This window comes from Schistocerca serialis, chromosome 3, assembly GCF_023864345.2.
Source record: "Schistocerca serialis cubense isolate TAMUIC-IGC-003099 chromosome 3, iqSchSeri2.2, whole genome shotgun sequence".
In the NCBI taxonomy this organism is placed as follows: domain Eukaryota; kingdom Metazoa; phylum Arthropoda; class Insecta; order Orthoptera; family Acrididae; genus Schistocerca; species Schistocerca serialis.
In genome coordinates this window covers 602,415,045-602,442,691 of record NC_064640.1, presented here as the reverse complement: position 1 = coordinate 602,442,691, position 27,647 = coordinate 602,415,045, and the positions used below count along the sequence as shown (strand labels likewise).

The 27,647-nt window shown below is 43.1% G+C and overlaps 1 protein-coding gene across 4 annotated transcripts in view; it reads right to left on the bottom strand.

Moving 5' to 3' along the window:
• The window catches only part of LOC126470485 (terminal uridylyltransferase 4-like), a 204,560-nt gene that overhangs the window by 142,669 nt on the left and 34,244 nt on the right, over positions 1-27,647 (bottom strand). For 2 of the 4 annotated variants that reach the window (XM_050098356.1, XM_050098357.1), the window contains one exon: positions 12,253-12,279. In XM_050098356.1, the coding sequence (XP_049954313.1) occupies positions 12,253-12,254 (2 nt within the window). In that variant the 5' untranslated portion in view covers positions 12,255-12,279. Of the gene's footprint in view, positions 1-12,231; positions 12,280-27,647 lie in introns of all 4 variants that reach the window. The other 2 variants (XM_050098355.1, XM_050098354.1) reach the window with 1 other exon arrangement.

The window sequence follows — 27,647 nt, the reverse complement described above, 5'->3', positions numbered from 1 at the left end:
ACGGCAACATGCAATTGCAAATAAAATAGCCTCTGGCTGTGAGGACAATTTATAATTTCATGAATGCATTATCTATTTTGAGACTGTCAGCTTGATCTTAACGTAAACCTTAAAACATACACCTTACTGGCATTAAGTTTTTTTTTTTTTTCTTCTTCTGGAATCACAGCTGGCTGTCATCACCAATCAGCAAACATGCAAGACCTGTATCCACACTATCACACACAAGGTTCCTCAGTGATTGGCAGCAGTAGTCTGCTGCTGACCACTGAGGTTTTGTTTTGTGTGATGATGTGGACACAGATATTGCTTGTTTACCTATCAGTGATGACAGACACCTGCGATTCTGGAAAAATAATATCTACTGTCAGTTAGGTGTATATAATAAGGTGCATTTGAGGATAGGGTTGTCAGTCCCAAAATAGAATATGCATTAAAGAAATTATAAACCATCCTTGCCATCAGAATTTATTTTATTTATAACTGCTAATCATACACAGCTGTGTTCCCACCATCCACTACAATGTATAGTGAAAATGATGTCGCCACTTACAATTTCAACACCAGTTGGAAGGTTCCTGTGCAGCTAGGCCTAACAGATCCGCCTTAACCTTTGGGTGTGCATTTGTGTTTCTGTAAAGTGAGCTGAGCCAACTCTTTTTTGGTCCATAGCCCTTGGCTCCATCAACCACTGGGCGATGCACACAGCAGGCTCAGAGGAAGGTAAACCATTCACAGGTCAAGTAGGGGTAGGAGTGGAGAGGGGTAGGGATGAGCTGGTTGAATAAGACTTTTTCCAACATGTGGTGGGGAACAGAGGTCCAGCAGGAACATATGGAGAGGGGATGTGCCCCCTAATAAACAGATTATGATTATGACCAGCAGGGTCATGCAATGAGGGTGGTGTGGATGTCTTCACCTTTGCTACAGACATGGGCTTTGTCACGCTGTTTACTAAATTTGTCACTGGAACTGGATGTAAGCACTCATGTTTTTTGCCTGAAAATATGAAAGAGAATGTACAGTCTTCAGGTTTCATATAACTGTACCTGTTTTTCTTTCCTTCTTTAAAACTGAGTAATTTGAAGAGTTAGGGAAATGTTGCTTTCCACAGTGATACATATTCACAGTTGGTTGCGCAAAGTGCTCTTATGCAACCACTGCCAAAATCTGCACAGATGCAGTCACATTTGTGGAGGAGAAAGACGTGCACAAAGTGCAAAGACTTAAAAGATAGCTGAGGGCTATGGGATGAGGGGGGAAGGACAGAGGGGAGAGAGATATGGCTTTAAATCACTGTGGTAAACCGCTACATTTACCTTAATATGTCTCCTTTGAAAGCCAAAATAAAAACACCACCACGTATTCTTCTCTTTTAGTAAACAAAATAGCCCCCTCCCCTTTGTTTCAGGTCCATTTGCAATTCATCTGCCTACAATGTGAGGATGTAATAGACAATTACATTGTGGATGATGTTGCAGCTCTTGTGAGGAATGATGGCGACAGGAACGCCACTGTACTTCTCACAGGAGAGCAATACCTGTGACTGAGTTGGTGTCGCCATTGTAATTGGAATGGAAATGCTTCACATTTGGTAATTGTTGTTAATTCCTCGAATTTTTGGTTGTTTGTTTGTGGTTTAAGGGACCAAACGGCAAGGTCATCAGTCCCTTGTTTGAAATGTGGTCCATTCCGCTAGTGTGACATCTCAGGAAAGTCAGAACAATAAAAGGGAAAAGGCTAAAAATGTAAAAGGCCAGTCATGTTGTCAAAGGTAAAAACAAGATGAGGGAAGTCAGCAAGAGAACGAACCCAACACTATGCTGAAGCAGCAGAGGCAAGACCACCTGCGACTTAAGGGTGCAACCGCTAGAATGTAGAAGTACGTATGGGGAAAGGAGACTAACCAATCCTTTAAAAAAAAAAAAGGGTAAAAACAGAGTAAAAGGGGAAGAAAATAGGATCTCAGTCAGGGAGGTGAGTCAGGAATCTCCAAACATAGCTTACAGTGGGAGATACGCCAACACTCACTGCCCTGCCCCAACACCAGAGAGAGATGAAAAACCTTAAAACTGAGAATAAAAACCACTTTCCCGGAGGAAACCGAGAACCAGAGAGACCATCCGGGAATCGTCAGCCAACATCAAAGGTAAAGTGTGGGGGAGTCTGTACTTAGCACGCAGAGCCAAAAGAAGGGGGCATTCAACCAAAATGTGGGCTACTGACTGGAAGGCTCCACAACCACAAAGTGGGGGTGGCTCATCACGCAAAAGAAAACCATGGGTCAGCCTGGTATGGCCAATGTGGAGACGGCACAGTGTGGTCGAGTCCTTTTGGGAGAGGCGAAAGGAAGAACGCCACGGGCCTAGTGTCACCTTAATCACACAAAGTTAATTAGACAGGGGAGTGGCCTCCCAAGAGTTGGCCCATGGCTGTGCGAAGTGGGATTTGATGTGAAGCAGTAAATCCGCTGCAGGAGGGGTTACAGAAAATGGGGGGTAAGTGACTGCTCCCCCAGCCAAACGATCAGCGAGCTCATTACCCGGGATATCCACATGGCCAGGGACCCAAAGGAAGTCAATAGAACAAGCAGCATGGTGAATATCAGCGAGATGGTCATGGATGGCAGAGACCAAGGGATGGCGTGAAAAACACCGGTCAATAGCCAGAAGGCCATTCATTGAGTCCGTACATAACAAAACGCGGTTGTGTTGGGACTGTTTAATAAAGGTAAGGGCCTGGGAAATTGCCATCAATTCCGCAGTAAACACCCCACATGTAGGTGGCAGCAGATGATTTTCTGTTCCAACAGAAGACGTGAAGGCATACCCCACATGATCAGCAAATTTAGAGCCATCAGTGTAAAAAACAACAGCATCCCAAAACTACCATAAAATTTGGCGGAAAAAGGAACGGAACACCATCGGGGGGATGGAATTTTTGGACCTCGGCGGAGATCCATCCGAATTCGAGGCCGAGGAACTAACCAAGGGATGGTGGAGGGGAGGGAGCGAGGAAGACAGGACACAGAAGGAAGCTGAAAATCACAGCAAAGAGACGCAAGGCAGAGGCCAACCGGTAAACCCGCCCGAGGGCAGGAATCGGGTGGGCGACGTCCCTGGTCTGGGAACAGGATAGAATAGGAAGGACGAGTGGGAGAGGAACGGATAGCGAGTGCATAAGACACCAGAAGCTGGGACCGCCGAACAGAAAGGGGGCGGGGGGGGGGGGGGGGGGGGAATCCCAGCTTCAACCATTCAACCAGGAGACTATCAACAGGCTAGTAGGGAAGGCACCGGTGGCCAAACGGATACCATGATGGTACCACGATGGTGGACTGGATCCAGCATGTGCAGTGTGGAAGAGCAGCTGAACCATAAACTTGACAACCATAGTCCAAGCGAGACAGAACTAGAGCACAATAAAGATGGAGAAGGAGGGAACGGTCCACACCCCAAGAGCAGTGGGCAAGGAAGCGAAGGACATTGAGTTTACGGAAACATCCTACCTTCAGATGTCTGATATGAGGCAGCCAAGTGAGCTTGTTGTCAAAAAGAAGACCCAGGAAACGAAACTGTGGGACCACAGGCAATCGGTGGGCATCGAGATAGAGCTCTGGATCAGGGTGGATCATAGTACGATGACAGAAGTGGACCACCCGCAATTTTAGAGGAGAGAATTGAAACCATGTGAGGGGGTCCATGCAGAGGCACGCCGTATAGCGCCCTGGAGCTGCCGATCTGCAGAGGCCATCGAAGAGGAACTAACCCAAATGCAGAAATCATCCACATACAGGGCAGGAGAGACCAAAGGACCGACAGAGGCCACAAGTCCATCGATAGCAATGAGGAAAAGGACACTCAAGACAGAACCCTGTGGGATGCCCGTCTCCTGGGTCCGTGGAGAAGTTAAAACAGTACCAACCCAAACCCTGAATGACCGATGGAACAGGAACTGGCGGATAAAAATCGGGAGTGGGCCCCAAAGACCCCACTGATGAAGGCTAAATAAGATGTGATGGCGCCAGGCCGTGTCGTAGGCCTTGCGAAGGTCAAAAAATACTGCAACCAAATGGCGGCGCTGGGAAAAAGCCTGCCGAACTGTGGATTCCAAGCGAAGTAAATGATCGATTGGAGACCATCCCTCTCGGAAGCCACACTGGTAAGGGGACAATAGATCCCGAGATTCGAGGACCCAATTGAGCCGACGGGCTACCATCCGTTCAAGTAACTTACAAACAACATTGATCAGACTAATTGGCCGATAGCTGTCAACAAATAGGGGGTTCTTACCAGGCTTAAGGACAGGAACCACGATGCTATCCCTCCACTGAGAAGGGAAGTCACCCTGGAGCCAGATACGGTTAAACACCCGAAGAAGATGTTGCCGTTGTGGAGCACTGAGATGTTGAAGCAGTTGGTTATGAATGGAGTCTGGGCCAGGGGCTGTATCATGAGAAGAAGACAGAGCAGAAAGAAATTCCCATTCAGTAAAATGTTCGTTGTAAGATTCTGACTCACAAGGGGTAAAACATAAGGTGGAAGCTTCGGCCTGCTGTTTCTGGTGAAGGAAAGCAGCCGCATAGGAGGCTGATGCTAATGCCATTGCAAAATGGGTCTTAAGATGTTCGGTGAAGGAAAGCAGCCGGATAGGAGGCTGATGCTGATGCCATTGCAAAATGGGTCGCAAGATGTTCCGCAAGAACTAACAGGTCCGCACAAAGGCCATCTGGGAGGTGAAGGCCTGGGAGGGTGGACTGCCGATGGCAACCTTGGAGAGAGCGAAGTGTAGCCCATACCCGTGTCAGAGGGACAGTAGAACTGAGGGAAGAAACAAATTGTTCCCAACATATCCGCTTGCTCTGTCTGATTAAATAACGGGCTTTAACGCGAAGGCGTTTAAAGTTAGTAAGGCTGGCTACGGATGAGTGCCTCTTAAAGTGTTGCAAAGCTCGACGGCGATCACGGATGGCAATGGCAATGGCCGTACTCCATCACGGGACTTGCCGGCGACGAAATGGTCCAGATGACCGCGGGACAGCAAGGCTAGCAGCGCGAACAATCGCGTCAGACACGTCACGTAGGACGTCATCAATACAACCCGACAAAGAGGGAGAAAACACGACCTGTTCAGTGTATAGAGACCAATCAGCGCATTGGAAAGACCAACAAGGTAACCTGTCCATCGGGGAGCGGGAGAGAGAGAGAGAGAGAGAGAGAGAGAGAGAGAGAGAGAGAGAGAGAGAGAGAGAATCAACAGGAAATGGTCACTATCACAAAGGTCGTCGTGTGGCGACCAGTGTAATGAAGGGAGGAGAGAGGGAGAAGAAAGAGAAAGATCAATGGCAGAAAAGGTACCATGACCGGCACTGAAATGAGTACGGGAGCCATCATTAAGAAGGCACAAGTCATGGTCTGCAATAAAATGGTCTATGAGAAGACCTCGTCTAGATGGAAATGCACTGACCCACAAGGGATGATGAGCATTAAAATCCCCAAGGAGAGGAAGTTGCTGAAGAAGGGCAGTTAAGGCAGCAGGTGTAAGAGTCCTGTCAGGAGGGAGATGAAGATTGCAAACCATGACCTCAGAGTCCAGGTGGACCCTAACAGCAACTGCTTCCAATGTAGTTTGGAGCAGAATCCACGTGCTAGCAATGTCTGTACAGACCAACGTACAAACGCCACCAGAAGCCCGTAGGGGTCCTACCCGATTTCAACAGAAAACACGGAACCCACGGAGGGTCGGTGAGTGAGCATCAGTAAAATGAGATTCCTGTAGAACCACACAAGCTGCAAAGTAAGACGAAATAAGGGAGTGCAATTCCGGAAGGTGACGATAGTATCCATTACAATTCCATTGGATAACCACAGAACGATGATTTAAATGGGGGCTGAACACGCTAAAGCCTGTCATAACGCCGGGTCGCCACCCGTCATGGACAAGGAGGGGGCGACATCCATGAACGACAGGTAAGAATCTGGTTGTGAAGCCGGGGATGGGACCTCTGGTGACACCAGAGGCTCTTTGTCCCGGGACTTATGTTTCTTCTTCTTTTCAGGCTGAGATCAAGGAGGGCTCTGTGGCATAAAGGAGCCAGCTGCAGCAAGATCGGGAACAGAAAGAGACCGGGCGACCACGGAGCCGACAGACTACGGCTCTTGCAGTCGTCACGTGGCAGCAGACCTTGTGCCGGGAAGGGGCATCCCGGGAGAGGCGCCCTTGACCGGCAAACGCCGAAGGAGTGGGACACTTCTCCGGCTGGGGAGGGGGAGCAGCGCCCAGAGCAGAAGGTGTGGGAGTCGCATGGGAGGGGGGGGGGGGGGGGGGGTCCGGGATTGGGGGAGGAAGAGGTGAAGATGTAACTAAAGCGTAACTAGATGTCATGGACACAGGGTGAAGACGTGTATACTTCTTACGAGCCTCTGTGTAGGTTAAACGATCGAAGGACTTTTACTCCTGTATCTTCTTTTCCTTCTTATATACTGGGCAATCTGGTGAACGTTGAAAATGATTGCCATGACAATTAACACACACAGGAGGGGGAACACAGGGACTCCCCTCATGGAGTGGACGCCCACAGTCACCACAGAGAGGGGTCTGTGAACAGCAGGAAGACGTGGCCAAAACGCAAGCACTTAAAACACCTCATAGGACGTGGGATGTACGGCTTCACATCACATCGATAAACCATAATCTTTACTTTCTCAGGGAGGGTATCCCCTTCAAAGGCCAGGATAAAGGCACCAGTATCAATGCGATTGTCCTTAGGACCCTTCTGAACATGCCGAACAAAGTGAACACCCCGCCGTCCGAGATTGGGACAAAGTTCCTAATCAGTTTGAAGGATGAGGTCCCTGTGAAAAATCACACCTTGATCCATATTTAGAGACAGGTGGGGGGTAATGGACACAGGAATTGTGCCAAGATGGGTACAGGCACGAAGGGCGGCAGATTGGGCAGCTGAAGCAGACCGCATCTTGCTCAGGGAGTCCACTTCGCCAAACTTGTCTTCAATGTGTTCCACAAAGAATAAAGGTTTGGTATTGGTGAAATTATCCTCATCAGTCCTGGTGCAAACCAGATAACGGGGGAAAGGTTTCGCCCCTAGCCGATGGGCCTGACTCTTCCCAGGGGGTAGCCATGGAAGGGAAGGCCAAAGGGGCAAGAGAAGCAGCACTCGAAGAATCAGTTCCACGCAGAAGAACAGCCAGAGTTCTGGACCGTATGCGTTTCATTTGCATAGCATCCGCCCTGATACCACCCACTCCAATCAGGGGCTCTCCTCACAGGCGCCACCCAGCCACAGCAAGGGCCATCTGGCACGGCGGCCATTGCCGGGAGTTTTGATGCTCCAGGATGATGAGCAACTACTCCAAGGCTTGCATGAGGTGGTCACAGCTCAGGTATCAGAAGTGTGATCCCTGTGTATTCAGGGGGCTCACCCAAAAGGGTATGTAGCGACCCCACCACACGGGCTGGCTACCGTGCTGGCTATGCACCCTAGCATCAGACAACAATGTGAAAGAAAAGGTGGAATGTACTAGGAGGGCACACGTTGGAGACACTAGGTAAGGTGCTCTTCCCCAAATGGCTCACACTACGGAAGAGAAATTTAGAAATGGAGGTCAAACCCCAGAGGGGGACCAGGGAGTGCCAAAAGGAGGAGGAGATTAAGCAACAAAGCCAAATTGTAAAACCAACAGAACCAGGAGGATAGCGGGGGCCAACATAAGCAAGGACACCAAGAGAGGGAGAGGAGAGGGCGAGGGGAAAGGAGCAAGGAGGGGGAAGGGGAAGGAAATGCAGCCCTGGAAAGAAAGAAGGCTGCAATAGCTCGGGGCCCCGTGCTCGCCACGCACGTATCCACAAAAAGAGTTGTGGACCCCCCTGGGGGGCCTTGAATTTTTCCTCAATATGTTCAACAAAAAGCAAAGGTTGTGATCATAAAGGACCATCAGCTCAGCTAAAAACTAGGTACTGGTAGAAGACCTCTTACCACTTCTATTTCATCTACTTTCCTCCCATAATGTGGCTACGGAAGGCACGACTTGTGTGTCAAACCTTTCTTAACTGAAACAATACTTCCTCCACTAACACTTCTGGAGTATTGTGGCCACCAGTGTGAGATAGTTTGATCTTCATCACTGTGGATCATTCATCATGGTGCCGCCTCCTCTGCCTGGGGACCAAGCATTCTCCTCCTAACACTGAGTCCCCTGCATTATCACGGAGCTACAATTGCGAGGGTGCCTGAGAACCCCTCCCCCCCCCCCCTCCCCAAAAAAGGGCACTACTGCATTGTTTTGGGCCACCAATTTGATCCACTATGACAAGTGGTGCTTAAGATGGAGCTGCACAGTGGATGGAATGTGTGACATGTTGGGCAACCTTCCCCACTCAATCTGCAACACTGTACAACTTTGACTAAAAAAAAAAGAAAGAGGTAAGCAGCCAAAATCAGCACCCTACAGAAAAGGTCAGTTGTCACGAGGGTTTACACTGTCCTTCAGCCAGAAGCTGTCACTTGTCCTGTTTCAGAGGAAGCCTCTCGGCTTGCAAGATCTGGGCAGTCAGAGAGGGTGGGATTATTGGTAGTTGGGAGCTCCAATGTCAGATGAGTTATGGGCACCTTAAAGACAAGGCTGCCAATGGCGGGAAGAATGCCAGTGTGCACTCCATGTGCATACGGGGTGGAGTCATTCCAGACACAGAATGAGTCCTTCCGGATGCTATGAAGAGCACAGGGCGCAGCCAACTGCAGGTGGTGTCTCACATCAGTACCAATGATGCGTGTCGCTTTGGATCGGAATAGATTCTCTCTCATTTTCTGCGGCTATCAGAAGTGGTGACGACTGCCAGTCTTGCTTGTGAGATGAAAGCAGAACTCACCATTTGCAGCATAGTCGGCGGGACCGATTGTGGGCCCACAGATCCACGTGGAGACGTTTGTGCGACCATATAGGCTGCGGATTCCTCGACTTGCACCATAAGGTAATAAGGTGGTGGGGCTTCGGGTTCCACTAAATAGGTCAAGAATCCATCACACAAAGGAGGCAGTTACACGAGTAGCGTGGCGTGGACTGGTTTTTTTTTTTTTTTTTTTTTTTTTGGTTAGAGGCCTCGGGGGAGCACACAAAGGACATCAGTCTCAAAGGGTGCAGGTCAAGCACAAGAAGAACGTGGAACTAGGAACCATTGGTATAAAAGCTGTCAATTGTCATAGCTGTGTTGGGAAAGTACTAGAGCTCCAAGCACTAATAGAAAGCACTGATGCTCAAATCATTATAGGCACTGAAAGGTGGCTGAAGCCAGAGATAAGTTCAGCCGAAATTTTTCCTGTGAGTTAGTATGGGTAGAGGTCATTCTTGGTAACCAGAATAAAATAATAATTGTATCCTTTACCAACTTCCCAATTCAGATGATACAGTTGCTGAAAGGTTCAACGAAAACTTGAGTCTAATTTCAAAAATGTACCAACTCATACAATTACAGTTGATGGTGACTTCAATTTACTCTCAATGTGTTGGCAAAAATACATCTTTAAATCTGGTGGTATGCATGAAACATCGTCCAAAATTGTGTTGAACACATTCTCTGAAAATCATTTCAAGCAATTAGTTCATGAGCCCACTTGAATAGTAAACAGTTGTGAAAACACACTTGACCTCTTAGCAACAAATGACGCTGAGCTAATAATGAGCTCAAAATGGATATATGGATTAGAGAACATAGGGCTGTTGTAGCAATACTGAGTACTGGAACTCCCATAGCCTCCGAAAATAAACGAAAAATATATCTATTAAAAAAAATAAAAAAATAAAAATAAAAAAAATTTTTAAAAAAATCACTTGACCTACGAGGCAATTTTCACTCCTTCCAAACATATGTGTAGACCAGATGTGGCTCAGTTTCAAAGAAATAGTTATTGACAGCAACTAAGAGATTTATACCAAATACATTAAACAACGGAACTCATGATTCACAAAATGGGTCAGAACACTGTTGTGGAAACAACTAAAAAAGCATACCAAACTTAAATGGACGCGAAATCTCCTAACTTGGCGATCTTTTACAGAAGCCTGAAATTTAGCGCGGACTTCAACGTGAGATGCTTATAATAGTTTCCAAAACGAAACTGTCTCAAAACCTGGCAGAAAATCCAAAGAGGTGCTGGTCAAATGTAAAGTATGCTAGTGGCAAGACACAATCAATGCCATCTCTGTGTGATACTATCGATGACAGTGCTGCTACAGAAGAGTTACTAAATGCAGCCTTCCAAAATTCCTTCACCATATAAGACAAAGTAAATATTCCGGAATTCGAATCAAGAACAGCAGCCAAGCAGCCAACATGAGTAACTTAGAAATAGATATTCTCAGAGTAGTGAAACAAATTAAATCATTTAATAAAAGCAAGTCTTCCAGACCCAACTGTACAACAATTAGGTTCCTTTTGGAGTATGCTGATGCAATAACTCCATACTTAACAAACATATTCAACCTCTCGCTTGATGAAATCCATACCCAAAGACTGGAAAGTTGCACAGGTCACACCAATATTCAAGTAATGCAATAGGAGTAATCAACTAAATTACAGGGCCATATCATTAACACTGATATGCAGCAGGCTTTTGGAATATATATTGTGTTCTAACATTATGAATTACCTCAAAGAGAATGGTCTATTGACACACAGTCAACACGTATTCAGAACATATCGTTTTTGTGCATCACAGCTAGCTTTTTACTCATACAACCTGTTGAGTGCTATCAACAAGGAATTTCAAATTGATTCTGTATTTCTAGATTTCCAGAAGGCTTTCAACACTGTACCTCACAAGCAGCTTGTAATCAAATAGCATGCTTATGGAATATTGACTGGATTCGTGATTTCCTGTTAGAGGGGTCATATTCATAGTAACTGACATAAACTTCTCAAGTAAAACAGAAGTGATTTCTGGTGTTCCCCAAGGTAGTGTTATAGCCCTCGGCTGTACCTTATCTATATGAATTCGTTTACTGTCTAGAAAAGTCATCAGATCAAAACCAATTGCAAAAAATTTAGATAAGGTATCTGTATTGTGGGAAAGTCACAAAAGTTTGATGTAATCCACACGAGTGCTAAAAGTAATCCATTAAACTTCAGTTACATAATACATCAATCAAATCTAAATGCCAAAAATTCAACTAAATACCTAGGAATTACAATTACGAACAACTTAAATTGGAAAGAACAAATAGAAAATGTTTTGGGGAAGGCGAACCAAAGACTGCATTTATAGGCAGAGCACATAGAAGATGCCACAGATCTACAAAAGAGACTGCTTACACTATGCTTTTGAAGTACTGCTGTGTGAGTGGGATCCTTGCCAGATAGGATTAATGGACTACATTGAGAAAGTTCAAACAATGGCAGCACATCTTGTATTATCAAGAAATAAGGGAGAGAGTGTCATGGACATGATCCAGGATTTGAGGTGGTCAGCATTAAAACAAAGACATTTCTCATTGCAGGGTGATTTTCTCATGAAATTTCAAACACCAAACTACTCCTCTGAATGTGAAAGTATTTTGTAGAAGTTAACCTACAAATGAAAAAAATTTTCATCATAATAAAATAAGGGAAATCAGAGCTCACACGGAGAGATACAGCTGTTCGTTTTTTCCACGTGCTGTTCGAGAGTAGATAATACAGAATTAATGTGAAGGTGGTTTAATGAGCCCTCTTCCAGGCACTTAAGTGTGATTTGCAGGGTGTAGGTGTAGATGTAGAAGGAAACTGTCCTGAAAGTCGAGTCAAAGAAAAGGTGGAATTTTAGAGTGGGTCTGCAGAAAAGGAAAGGTACTATTGTTATCTGCAACGGCTTAAGGACCCCATGTTAACCACACATGCACTCCTGAAAGACCAACATGGGAGACTCCCAAGTACATTCTTAGTGGACTGTGTCATTGTCATCCCTTTGGTATTGATGGACTGTCAGGCATATAGCCGTGTTGTACAGACAACTATGAGTGCTTTTATACGGTTTGTTATGCCATCTCTCAATGTCACACTGAAAATTATTTGCAAATTTAGCCTAGAACATTGACACAAAGATTAGTTACACACAAACACAAACACACACACACACACACACACACACACACACACACACACACACACACACACACACGCACGAGAGAGAGAGAGAGAGAGAGAGAGAGAGAGAGAGAGAGAGAGATAATGTCTTACCCTTCCATGTTGGCAGCTTACATTCATTTAGTCGAGTGAATATGTTCCCTGTGAGAAACAAAGAAACCATGTTTATATATGAATTGTTATTGTGACAAGACAATACATTACTTCACACAAAATTTTTAGGATAGTAACTATGAAATATTTGTGGTCTTGTAACAAATCTATTGGAACATTAAATGTTTAATTTTGCCAATGCAGCAAAATCTGCAGTTTCTTGGTACTTTAAGTTGCCCATCAATGCACTCTCACAGAGTTATCAACATTTTCCACTTTTTAACTGAACTTCAATTTTTAATGGGAAAACAGCCATTCTTCAGTTTTAAGGAGCACTAAATAAGTAATCAGCAACAAATCAAAGAATTTCTAGAGTGACTGCCAGCAACAAAATTACTGAAAACACTATATATTTGCCATATCAGGATTTTATTGTGACTCCTGCCAAATAGCAGTTCGGTACATTATATTAACAACAATATTTCAGCGTTTCTCATTTGTCATTGTAAGAGTAAAGGTCAAAAAGATGGTAAAGTAAGTCAGGATGATATTGTAGAGCTGAAAATATGTGAACCAAGATATTGTATTTTGTGGTCAAATAGCATTGAAGACAGCAATTCAAATATATGCCATCGCAGTATAACATGTGCAGAACAGTTGTGGTATTGCAATTCATAGTGTGCTTACACAGTAACCCACACAATGTAAGAATGTATTATCACATGACAGATAAATCCATTTCTATTAACCACAGAGTGATACTGAATGAATGATAAAGTACTTATTTCCATGAAATAAGTCACTGACCTGTGAATGGCAGGTGCACAGTGCCCATATCTTTTGTGCTAAGGCTTTCTTAAGCAATAAATGGGAGAGGGAGAGCGGGGTTGCAAATAGGTAAGTTACTTTCTACTAAGATTAACAAAACAATCACAGTAGTGATAACAGTGTGGATTACAAAAGGCATCTGGTGCAAAAAAGCAGAAAGTACCTTAAAATTTACAGCACAAAAAAGTTATCTGCAGGGATCTACTTATAGACAACACCGAGAGCGAGAATGTGTAGCATTCAAATCAGATACATATCTGTTGGACAATAAGCTCAAAGTGATGAGGGATACATCAAGGAAAGCAAAAGAAAGTGTCATGTCAAATCAGTGAGGGGAGAAAACAATGTCAGTGAAGTCACATTGCTGTGCAAGATATCCCACAGATCATTTTTAGTCTCCATAATCAAAATTTATCCTCAAATAACCGACATCAGTTTTTTTTTATTTTTTTTTAGGATGCATTTATAGAAGAGTCACAGAAAATGTATTAATTTATTTCTTTATTGGAGAAAAATATAAATTGAATCAGTTAATATTCTCCTTGACCACTCATAAGTAAGTTCTCCTTCATTTTCTGTATCCTCTAAAATGCACTTCACTGTATTATCACTTACGTATCTTCTGCCAATCAACCTCATACAAGTAAAGAATGCTAGAAAAGACCCAAATCAATTGCACGAGTCAAGGTATGAAACCTGCTACTAGATATAGTACACAACTCAGGCTATTTTACAACAGATATCACGCTAACCTCTGACAATCCAAGTCAAAGGTGACCATGATGCCACTTAAAAATTTTTACAAAACTGTGAACCTAAGGTATGAGAAGTTAATCAGTTGGGCAATACGATTCTCATAGTTGGAACTGAATGATAAAATGTGATTTAGCTGCAGCTATTCTGTGAAAACAAGATAAAAATAATCTGTAAGTAGAGAAATTCTTTCACATTATACAGAAAAAATGTGACTGATTTACACATTTTACGACATACTTCTACAAGAAATTGATGACATCCTGCAGTACACCAAACATTTTTGAAAATCACGTCTTTTCCTTCTTTTTTCATTTGCAAACTCTCTGTAGGAACATTTACTGTCCATTTATGTCTGACTATTGTTGTTGTAACTTGTTTACCTTAACTGAATTTACACACTATATTTTTAGTGATGACTGACAAAGTTACATATCAAGGTGCATGCACAAAATGTTGCCAAAGTTCCATATTGCTACTACTATACCACAAATTAACCAACTATCATAATAGGCAGAATGTGGAAGGCTACTGTTAGTTGCAATTAAAATCAGAATAGTCAGGTGAAATATGTACACCTGCATGATAGAAGCCTTCAAATTACACTTTTAACTAAGTGGTTAATCATGACTAGCAGCTTTCTGCTCCTGTGGATGCATGCTGAAAATAATTTTCCCCCAAGAACACAGAACTCGGTTCAAAATGTGATAGCAAGGAGACATGTCAATTTATTTAAAAACCAAAACTGTCTGCTAACCAGTTCTCATCCAGACTGTACATGAAATAAAATGTAAACTTAGTGTGTTAGTGAAACTTCTATCTTTGATGTAAATGACATAATCCTCACAGTCTGTAGTAGGTAATATTGATAAGAAAATGTATTGGCCTGCAGTTCTTTAAGTAATCGAACCAAAAGAGACAAATAACTTAACTTTCACAATACTCAAGCAGATTTCTAGTGATATGGTAAGTATATAGGAACAAAAGGCAGTAAAACGTCATATATTCTCACGAAAATAAGAATGTTATAGCAATTTCATTGAGCTGTTGCTTTCTCAGAAAACAATCTGCACAGTGTGTTGAGGTATTATTGGTTGGTTGATTTAGGGAGGGGACAAACAGCTAGGTCATCACTCCCATCAGATTAGGGAAGGAAGTCGGCTGTGCCCTTGCAAAGAAACCATCCAGGCATTTGCCTGAAGCAATTTATGGAAATAATGGAAAACCTAAATCAGGATAGCCAGGCACAGGTTCAAACCATCGTCCTCCTGAAGACGAGTCCAGCTAAGGTATCATTACAGAATCTATAACACAATCTCTAATGTGAAACTGATGTGCAAATAACATGCATGTAACCCACAACAACGGAAAAAAATCTAATTTTTCTGAAGGCTACCTTGCTTCAAAGCAAGGGTAAAAGAAAAATTGTTGAGTGTTGTTGGAAGGGGACTGAAAAATAATGAAAGGTTAATGCTATGTAACGGTTCAATGAAAAACCACTTCACAAAGCTGAGAAAAGTACTGTCTGGCAAGAATACAGGTACTAATTTCCTGGCTTTCCAAGCAATTCTGTACACGAACAGATGCTCTGCTACATACAGATTAGCATCACAACACTACAAATGTATCAACACAGAACTACTATATCAGTTTCTATAAATTAAGGGGAGCCGGAACAATCTAGCTCCTCCACGTTAATTTTAGCAAATAGAAGGAACATTTTTCTAAAACCATTAAACATATTACTCTGAAATTTGGACTACACGTTCAGTGAATATTTCTCTACAAAGTTATAATGCCATGTTAAGCAATATTTATTGGATTTTGTTTCACAATGTTTTTAAACAGATGCTTATTTTTTCTCTAAAATTTTGCACTTTTTCTTCTATAACTCTTTAATTATACAATTTTTTTTTACAATTTGTTATAAAAATGAAAGAAAAGAAGTATGCAATATTGCGTATAAATTTCATTGATATACTGTTAGCAGGATGAAAATTTTAAAGTTACGGGAAATGGCTTCCAAAGTTTTTCAATACATTCCTGCCCCATATGATGGATTATCAGCATCCTCTCCTTTTCACTGGTCTTTTTTTCCCTATTGCTGCATGTTGTAGGCTTTTGTCTCTTCTTCCTGCACCTCTTAGTCCTTCTTCATCAATTAGGCACACTGTGGAAATGGTGTTGTCTCCTGGTTGGGAACCTAAACGTTTCAGCAAATCACATTTGATAATATTTCCTTCACTGGATGTTGCCACTGCATCATACACTCCAAAATGCAATGTTTTTATCTGTACAAACACTCTTTTGGAAATCCTAATCCAAATTAAATTATTTACACTTTCATTTGGATTTTATGTTTGCCCATGTAAACACTTTTCCGATAAACTTGGCTGTGATAAATCTCTGAATATGGGCTTAATTACATCAATTACAGCATTTGGCAAACTGTTTTTATGGACATTTTCCTTTCTTGATTGGTACTTACACCATGAGACATCACCTGTGGGGCACAGTGCATGCTGTGGGTGCTCATTTGTTGATGCACACAGTGCATGCTGTGGGTGCTCATTTGTTGATGCAGTATGAAAAAATAATGCCCATACTGCTCTCCTCATATGGTCAATGCTGCTTATATTTTGCCTAATTGCACACCCATAATACCTCTGCAATCTATCAACTGCTTCATCTGTCAATCTTCCTCTTCCTCCAAGGGTCTTACCATCACTAAGCTTCTGGGATCCTAATGTCTGTTTTAGTTTACGCAAGCGAGCGAGCCCCTATGCGCTTCTACACATGTCCAATGCACTCTTGTTTTTTAATGTGAATTTCATTGCAATAAGGTTCGAGTTCCTCTACAACTTTATATCCCTTAGAATCACCATCTCCTAGCTAGTTAGTGTATTGTACATTATACCACTCCATGAACCATGGACCTTGCCATCGGTGGGGAGGCTTGCGTGCCTCAGCGATACAGATGGCTGTACCGTAGGTGCAACCATAACGGAGGGGTATCTGTTGAGAGGCCAGACAAACATGTGGTTCCTGAAGAGGGGCAGCAGCCATTTCAGTAGTTGCAGGGGCAAAAGTCTGGATGATTGACTGATCTGGCCTTGTAACATTAACCAAAACGGCCTTGCTGTGCTGGTACTGCAAACGGCTGAAAGCAAGGGGGAAACTACAGCCGTAATTTTTCCCGAGGACATGCAGCTTTACTGTATGATTAAATGATGATGGCGTCTTCTTGGGTTAAATATTCCGGAGGTAAAATAGTCCCCCATTCGGATATCCAGGCGGGGACTACTCAGGAGGACGGTGTTATCAGGAGAAAGAAAACTGGCGTTCTACGGATCGGAGCGTGGAATGTCAGATCCCTTAATCGGGCAGGTAGGTTAGAAAATTTAAAAAGGGAAATGGATAGGTTAAAGTTAGATATAGTGGGAATTAGTGAAGTTCGTGAACAAGACTTTTGGTCAGGTGATTACAGGGTTGTAAATACAAAATCAAATAGGGGTAATGCAGGAGTAGGTTTAATAATGAATAAAAAAATAGGAGTGCGGGTTAGCTACTACAAACAGCATAGTGAACGCATTATTGTGGCCAAGATAGACACAAAGCCCATGCCTACTACAGTAGTACAAGTTTATATGCCAACTAGCTCTGCAGATGATGAAGAAATAGATGAAATGTATGACGAGATAAAAGAAATTATTCAGGTAGTGAAGGGAGATGAAAATTTAATAGCCATGGGTGACTGGAATTCGTCAGTAGGAAAAGGGAGAGAAGGAAACATAGTAGGTGAATATGGATTGGGGGGAAGGAATGAAAGAGGAAGCCGCCTTGCAGAATTTTGCACAGAGCATAACTTAATCATAGCTAACACTTGGTTCAAGACTCATAAAAGAAGGTTGTATACCAGGAAAAATCCTGGAGATACTAAAAGGTATCAGATAGATTATATAATGGTAAGACAGAGATTTAGGAACCAGGTTTTAAATTGTAAGACATTTCCTGGGGCAGATGTGGATTCTGACCACAATCTATTGGTTATGAACTGCAGATTGAAACTGAAGAAACTGCAAAAAGGTGGGAATTTAAGGAGATGGGAACTAGATAAACTGAAAGAACCAGAGGTTGTAGAGAGTTTCAGGGAGAGCATAAGGGAACAATTGGCAGGAATGGGGGAAAGAAATGCAGTAGAAGAAGAATGGGTAGCTCTGAGGGATGAAGTAGTGAAGGCAGCAGACGATCAAGTAGGTAAAAAGACGAGGGCTTATAGAAATCCTTGGGTAACAGAAGAAATATTGAATTTAATTGATGAAAGGAGAAAATATAAAAATGCAGTAAATGAAGCAGGCAAAAAGGAATACAAAAGTCTCAAAAATGTTATCGACAGGAAGTGCAAAATGGCTACGCAGGGATGGCTAGAGGACAAATGTAAGGATGTAGAGGCTTGTCTCACTAGGGGTCAGATAGATACTGCCTACAGGAAAATTAAAGAGACCTTTGGAGAGAAGAGAACCACTTGTATGAATATCAAGAGCTCAGATGGCAACCCAGTTCTAAGCAAAGAAGGGAAGGCAGAAAGGTGGAAGGAGTATATAGAGGGTCTATACAAGGGCGATGTACTTGAGGACAATATTATGGAAATGGAAGAGGATGTAGATGAAGATGAAATGGGAGGTAAGATACTGCGTGAAGAGTTTAACAGAGCACTGAAAGACCTGAGTCGAAACAAGGCCACGGGAGTAGACAACATTCCATTAGAACTACTGATGGCCTTGGGAGAGCCAGTCATGACAAAACTCTACCATCTGGTGAGCACGATGTATGAGACAGGCGAAATACCCTCAGACTTCAAGAAGAATATAATAATTCCAATCCCAAAGAAAGCAGGTGTTGACAGATGTGAAAATTACCGAACTATCAGTTTAATAAGTCACAGCTGCAAAATACTAACGCAAATTCTTTACAGACGAATGGAAAAACTGGTAGAAGCCGACCTCGGGGAAGATCAGTTTGGATTCCGTAGAAATGTTGGAACACGTGAGGCAATACTGACCTTACGACTTATCTTAGAAGAAAGATTAAGAAAAGGCAAACCTACATTTCTAACATTTGTTGACTTAGAGAAAGCTTTTGACAATGTTAACTGGAATACTCTGTTTCAAATTCTGAAGGTGGCAGGGGTAAAATACAGGGAGCGAAAGGCTATTTACAATTTGTACAGAAACCAGATGGCAGTTATAAGAGTCGAGGGGCATGAAAGGGAAGCAGTGGTTGGGAAGGGAGTGAGACAGGGTTGTAGCCTCTCAGATGTTATTCAGAGACAGGGTTGTAGCCTCTCCGATGTTATTCAATCTGTATATTGAGCAAGCAATAAAGGAAACAAAAGAAAAATTCAGAGTAGGTATTAAAATTCATGGAGAAGAAGTAAAAACTTTGAGGTTCGCCGATGACATTGTAATTCTGTCAGAGACAGCAAAGGACTTGGAAGAGCAGTTGAACGGAATGGACAGTGTCTTGAAAGGAGGATATAAGATGAACATCAACAAAAGCAAAACGAGGATAATGGAATGTAGTCAAATTAAGTCGGGTGATGCTGAGGGAATTAGATTAGGAAATGAGACACTTAAAGTAGTAAAGGAGTTTTGCTATTTGGGGAGCAAAATAACTGATGATGGTCAAAGTAGAGAGGATATAAAATGGAGACTGGCAATGGCAAGGAAAGAGTTTCTCAAGAAGAGAAATTTGTTAACATCGAGTATAGATTTAAGTGTCAGGAAGTCGTTTCTGAAAGTATTTGTATGGAGTGTAGGCATGTATGGAAGTGAAACATGGACGATAACTAGTTTGGACAAGAAGAGAATAGAAGCTTTCGAAATGTGGTGCTACAGAAGAATGCTGAAGATAAGGTGGGTAGATCACGTAACTAATGAGGAGGTATTGAGTAGGATTGGGGAGAAGAGAAGTTTGTGGCACAACTTGACTAGAAGAAGAGATCGGTTGGTAGGACATGTTTTGAGGCATCAAGGGATCACAAATTTAGCATTGGAGGGCACCGTGGAGGGTAAAAATCGTAGAGGGAGACCAAGAGATGAATACACTAAGCAGATTCAGAAGGATGTAGGTTGCAGTAGGTACTGGGAGATGATGAAGCTTGCACAGGATAGATTAGCATGGAGAGCTGCATCCAACCAGTCTCAGGACTGAAGACCACAACAACAACAACAACAACAACAACAACCACTCCTGTGATCTGGAAAAAATTGCTTTCACTCCCTCAACTTCCATCGCTCCACTTGTGCCGTGAAAATTTGCTTCACAACTTTCACTATGTTCGTCCTTGGTATTACCCTTACATCTACAATGTTTTGAGAGAATAGTAAGATCAATTACTTTGCAACTGTCTCCCCTGGTAGCTGTCACAACTCCATTTAGAGATTTATGACATCTGCGTTGCCATGATCCATCTAAAGCAACAGTTAAATCTCTACAATTCCCATTATCAGTCACAGCTTCTTCAACTGCTTTCTTCATTGTTGCTTGAGCAACATCTTCAGCAGAAGATCCCACCAATTCATTATAAAATCCAAGCTTGGTTGGTGGTTTAAGCAAGTTCATAATTCCACATAACATTGTCCCTGCAGCACTTCCCTTGCCAATGCAACGCAAGCCATACCCTAACCTAACATTTATATAATACACCTTGTTTCCACTATTACCACTACGAGGAATACTGTTAGAATTAGAAAACGAAACTTCTGCAGCACATTTGTTACACTTCAATAACATTTTACATGCCAAACCAATGCATGAAGCTAATTTCAATTCCAGTCCTCTTTCTTTGCAAACTTGGCATAATACCCTATCTTTCAGAATATTGGAGAGCAAGGAAATGTTGTTGTTGTTGTTGTTGTTGTTGCTGTGGTCTTCAGTCCCGAGACTGGTTTGATGCCGCTCTCCATGCTACTCTATCTTGTGCAAAAGCTTCTTCATCTCCCAGTACTTACTGCAACCTACATCCTTCTGAATCAGCTTAGTGTGTTCATCTCTTGGTATACCTCTATGATTTTTTACCCTCCACGCTGCCCTCCAATGCTAAATTTGTGATCCCTTGATACCTCAGAACATGTCCTACCAAACGGTCCCTTCTTCTTGTCAAGTTGTGCCACAAACTCCTCTTCTCCCCAATTCTATTTCATTCACATCATTACTGTCACTTTCATTGTTTTCAAATTTTTCTTTGCTGTCACAAAGTTTTTTGCTGGAAGAAGTTGTACCATATTCATTTGGAGTAGTCGGTGAAGCAGCCTGAGCAGCATCTCCCTTGGAAACAACAAAATATTTCTTCTTCCACTCCTTGTGCCTTTTCTTAACCACTCGATTGCTGAAACGGAGCATTCTGATATCCACAAACCAAATACGTAAAACAGGTAAGAGCAAAATTCGTCAAATACGCAAAAGTGAACAGCTAAACAACACAAACAAACGAAACTCCACAAGGCAACACACACGGTATGGCGTTTATGTTTACCAATATGAACAGTCACTTGTCACAGAGATAAAGCCATACAACGTTGGAAAACAAAACACTGTCTAGTTCCGCAAAGATACCCTGCTTGCAGCCAGTGAGCAGTGCCATCAGAGGTGACACACCAAGTCACTACAACCGTTTACGCGGCGCGTCAACTTTGCAGCAATAAAAAACACACTTAGAATTCACTTAGTAGGGTGAAACTTGATTTGTTTTATTCAGAAAACTCCAAATAATTTTATAATAATAATTTAAAAAGTCAATTTTGTCACTTTCATCATTCTGGCTCACAACAGCAATAACTTGCAAAACTTGAAAACAATTTCCAGGAACGTTTAATGACAATGCACAGCACTGGTGTGAAACATATTGTACAGTTATTTGTAGGGTAATGACAGATCTGGGAAACTATCACAAGCAAACCAATTGTGCTGCAATTCTCGGGTCATCTGCACTTCACCAGCGAGTTCAGTGGTGTTACACAGCAGTCTGCATTAGGTCACTGATTTAAGACAACCACGAGAACCTAGTTGGTCAAATGATATCTGACACATCATTTAGCAAACAAAGTTAACTAGAACTATCAACAAACTGAAAACAATGTTTGAGAAGGCTCTACAAAGGAGCATCACGAGCTACGATACACACAGATGATAACAATTTGTTTGTACGTGCTGTAAGAGTCAGTACACAGGAGAAATGACTTGCCAGGGCATGAGCGGATGTACTCAAGAGCACGAGATATGGCCGCCAGCTCTGCAGTGAAAACACTGCAGCCAACTGGCAAGGAGTGCTGCTCAATATGTCCTCCATGAACATATGCGAAGCCCATGTGACCATCAGTCATTGAGCCGTCAGAGTAAACCACTTCAGAACCCCGGAACACATCAAGAATCGAGAGGAAGTGACAGTGGAGAGCAGTGGGGTTAATGGAGTCTTTAGGGCTATGCAAAAGGTCCAGATGAAGCTGTGGCTGAGGCGTACACCATGGAGGTGTAGGTAAACGAACCTCAAGTAGAGGTGGTAAAGGGAAGGACTCCAGTTCGGAGAGAAGGGACCGCACGTGAACTGCAATCGTGAGCCCTGACCTGGGCCACCGATGTGGGAGATGGACTGGCAAGGATATGATGTTGTGTCATATGCTTTACGTAAGTCAAAAAAGACGGCAATCAGGTGTTGCAGTCTGTAAAAGGCTGTTCGGATGGTAGACTCGATTTACACAAGATTATCAGTGGTAGAGCGAACCTGGCAGAAGCCACCCTGACAAGGAGCCAGCAAGCCACGTTACTCCAGGACCCAACCGCCGACATACCATACGTTCCAGCAGCTTACAAAGAACATTGGTGAGGCTGATGGGCCAATAGCTATCCACATCAAGCGGGTTTTTACCGGGTTTGAGCACCGGAATGATGGTACTCTCCCACCATTGCGACGGAAAGACGCCATTGCACCAGATCCAGTTGAAGATGATGAGAAGATGTTGCTTGTAGTCAGATGAGAGATGTTTAATCATCTGGCTGTGGATGCCATCAGGCCCAGGAGCTGTGTCAGGGCAATGTGCAAGGGTACTGAGGAACTCCCACTTGTAAATGGGGCGTTACAGGATTCACTGCAGCGTGTAGTGAATGAGATGATGTTCCTTTACAGCTGTTTGAGTGCGCAAGAGGCTGGGGGGTAATTCTCCGATGCAGAGGCTCGAGCAAAGTGCTCGGCAATCACGTTTGCATCAGTACATAACTCGCCATTTATAGTAACACCGGGGACAGCTGTTGGGGCCTAGTACCCGAAAAAACGCTTGATCTTTGCCCAGACTTAGGAAGGTAACGTGTGGCACCCAATGGTGGAGACGTAGCTCTCCCAACACTCCTCCTCCTGTTGTTTGATAAGGTAGCGAACACGGGCACGGAGCTGTTTAAGGGCTATGAGGTGCTCCACGAAAGAGTGCTGCTTATGGTGCTGTAGAGCTCGCAGACGCTCCTTAATTGCTTCAGCGACTTCTGGCGACCACCAAGGGATTGCCTTATCGCCTCGGGCACCCCAAAGAGCAAGGATCGCGTTTTCTGCTGCAGAAACAATTGTGCTCGTCACCTGCTCAACCATCACATCGATGTTACCGTGTGGGGGAATTTCAGCGGTGACAGCAGAGGTGAAAGTTCCCCAGTCCGCCTTGTTCAGAGCCCATCTGGGCAGGCATCCATGTGCCTGACGCTGGGGCAGTGACTGGAAGATGGGGAACTGGTCACCACCACACAGGTCGTCATGTGCTCTCCAGTGGATAGATGGGAGAAGCCCTGGGTTGCAAATTGATAAATCAATGGCCAAGTAACTACCATGAGCCACACTGAAATGTGTGGCAGCCCCAGTATTTAAGAGGCCGAGGTCGAATTGCAACAGCGAAGTTTCGAAGTCTCTGCCTCAGCCGGTAAGCATAGTACCACCCCACAAGGGATTATGGGCATTAAAATCTCCCAGAAGTACGAAATGATTTGGGAATTGATCAATTAGTGGAACTAATACATTCAGAGGTACTGCACCATCTGGAGGAAGATATACATTGCAGACAGTTATTTCCTGTATCGTCCTCATTCTGACAGCCACAGCTTCAAGAGGTGTTCGAAGGGGCACGTGTTCACTATAGCCATGGAGGGCAGGGGTCCGCATTGCTGGGAACCAGGTTTCCTGGAGGGCAATGCAGACATCAGGTGTAAAGCTTAATAGTTGCCATAGCTCAGCCAGGCGGTGGAAAAAACTGCCGCAATTCCACTGGAGGATGACATCGTGAGACTGGGAAGGCATGGAACATTCAATGAGGCAGTTTACACCTCAGAGTCACCTGCTGCAACCGATTTATTGCCTGAGCAGTCTATATCCATTGTGTCTGAGAGTGTAAGAAGGAATCTCATATCACTGTCTCTACTAGAATTAAGTTGTTAAGCACGGAATGGTAGGGCCTGAAACTGCACTGGGAGAGGCGCATGTGACCTCTGGATTCAAGGAGGAGGACAAAGCAGCAGTTGTCCAAGCATTCGAGATGTTTATACATACAGCTGGGAAGGGCTACACTCTGATAACTGTTAGGATCAGTATGATCCTTTCCTGGTTTCCATACTGGAATTAATATTGCCTTCTTCCAAGTCATGGGGCAGTGTCCATCAAAATAGACCTGATGAAACAAGATAGGAGCCTGCCTTTGGCTTCAAGGCACAGATGACGAAGCATGACATTCGATTAGACCCTGGAGCAGTGTCTCTGGCCATGGACACAGCTGATTCCAATTCCCACATGGAAAAAGGAAGATTGTAGACTTTCTCATTACATGAGGAAAAGAAGAAGAAGAAGAAGAAGAAGAAGAAGTGGAGCCTCCTCATCTCCACAGTCCTAACAGTCCTACGGAACAAATGAGTTTGCCTCTATGACACAGTGACTGTAAACAAACATTCAGAAAAAAACCCGAGCCACATCTTTTGGTGCATCCACCAAGACCCCATTTTTCAACAGAGCCATAATGGGAGGTGTACTACCCCTGCCTGAAATCTGCCTTACTGAGTCCCAAACTTTAGCAGTGGAAGTGAGCCAATTAATGGAAGTCATGAATTCCTGCAAGGAGTTCCTTTTCTGTTCTTTTATCACTCGTTTCACTTTTGCTCTTGCATATTTGAAGCACAAAAGTTTTCGGTGGTCAAATGGTACTTGAATTTCCGCAAAGCTGTGTGTGCAGCTCTGAGTATCGAGCGACATTTGTCATTCCACTAACACACAGGCCATCCATCTGAGGTGGTTGCTAGACTGAGGAATGGAATCAGCAGCAGCTTGCTGGATCTCACAGGTGATGTGATCCAAAATCTCCTGGGCATAACCCTGTTGTTTAAAGATGGCCTGCTGATTGTACTGTGACCAATTTGCCTTTTGGACCATTCATATTTATTGTTGTTTGTTGACTACCATCCGACTCAGCAGATGAATCCACACTGGAAAGTGGTCACTGGAATGCAAATCTGTGGCCACTTCCCACTGAACTAAGTCTGCAAAAACTGGGAAGCATAAACAAAAGTCAATGCCTACAATGACCCTATAGCTGTGCAGAGTGTCTCGTCTGACCAGAGTTCGAAAGGCAGACAGACAATCTGACCAGAGTTCAAAAGGCAGATATTCTCTGAATGGATAAGACACTCAATAATTTGACCCCTGGAGGAATTGGTAGAAGAGCTCCAAAACACTGTGTGAAATGACCACCACCATGAGGAGTGCCCGGAAGAGTTCTGGTACTAGATTTGCATCTAACGGATCATGAGGTGGAAGATACAAAGAACACAATTTCATTTTATGTGGTGTGAGAACATCCACTGCAAGTGCTTCTATGGCAGTAGTAAGAGGGACAACAGAGGAGTAACATCTCGCACTGTCGAAAACAGCTACACCACCCTTAGCCCTGTCTCCAGTAACCTTGTACTTCCTGTAGGAGTGGTAGCTCCTTAATGCAACTGTATCATCTCTCCTGTGCCAGGAGCTTTAATTCTTCCAAATGTGATCAGTATCTATTTAAGTTCCACTGCAACACAGAGGTCCTTGTGGGAGCCATTGATTATTGTCCTTGTCATTCTTCCTCAGTGGAGATGATTTGCCTGAGAGGTCAGAGAGCTCATTAGATGGTGCCCAACTCTCTGGTTCCTCCATGTGGATATCAATATCCTTGGCATTTAAATCACCATTGGAAAGCGAAAGGGCTCACTGATCTGAAGGTTCACCTGCCACTTTCTTTGGTTTGGAATGACTTTTTGTGTGATGTTTTTCCTTACATATGGGAGGAGCTGCTCACAATGGTAGAGGATGGCTTAAAAGGTTGCTGATTGTACCAGGTTTGGGGATAGCATTTTACTACTATAGATATAAGAATATACAAAATTTCATGATTAGTAAGACCACAAGGCCTAACTGGCAGAGAGTGGCACTCCAACCTCCATACCATGTCCCCTCCCCTCATCATCAGAACTTGCAAGACCTACTCAATCACAAAAACCCATTGAAAGGAGGTAAGGGAGAAGAGGACTCTTGTTTCTTCTAAACATTCACCATGCAGTATAATATACTGGGTTCTACTGGCTCAAAATTCAACAAGTCAACTGCACACCTGAAGTATTAGTACTTAACTGACAATATGATAAACTTGTGGAAACCAAGAAACTGGACTTGACCTGTTCATCTACAACCTCTAGCTGCAAAATGTTCTGTGTTAAAAAACCAAGCTTTGATTCATCAAGTAGTTTTTACTCTGTCTGTAAAATTTCCTTAAGAGATTTTTTTTTCATACAGAAACAATTTACAAGTTTAAAGTATGGTCTAGGTCCCTGCAACAGACAGAGGTTAGCAATTTTGAGTTGCACATCTGTGGATCCATTCTTTTGCTCTTTTTCCTAAATAAGAGTGACCTGTGCTCATTTCTAATCATGCAGGACTATTCTTTACTCAAGGAATTTCTCAGTAAATATTATCTATGGAAGGGACAAATTCTACAATGTAAAATGTGATAGAGCCTCTGACTCTCTCACTTTGAGTAATCTTAATGTTTTTCCAATACCAAAAGTGTTTATTTCAATATTTCATTTCTGAGTGTGGATGAGGGTCAAACACTGGAATGGTAGTACCCTCATCCGCACATATATTTTTAAATGTGTAATTTAAATTTTCTTCTTTCGGACTGTTGTCTTCAGTTTCAACACAATACTGATCCTCAACAGGCTGGATAGATTGACTGATTTATTGATTATGTTCCCTGGTTTTACACATAATCTGAACTTTGTTGGATTATCTAAGAGATCTTTTGCAAAGATATGATCATACAAATAAAACTAGGCTTCATGCATAGTCCTCTCTTCAGATGTGCAAGTTGCCTTCAAGTTTTCTCTATAAGTTTCCATCCAGTCAGAGTTGTAAGGAGAGTGTAGTAGTCTGTTTTCACAATATTCTCCTAACAGCAATATTAAATCAAGGCAAGTCTTTTCCTTGTCTTATTATTTTACTAGCAAGATGTTGATCTGTACCCAGGTTTATAATGTCCGAGTTTTAAAAAGAGTTTTACTGTATTTGCTGGATCTAAACTAAATATTATCAGTTCAACTTTCTAGTTAATTAGTGACTATCAAGCTCAAGCAAATACAAATTAGCCTTTCCAAACTGTTTTGCCTTCGAATGCATCTGACACATATTGTACACATCTCCTCCCTCTCCCCCCAATCTCTCTGCACAGTAGATGTGAAGTCCTTATTTATTCCAATCTGTAATTGTAAATGAAACGATGTAA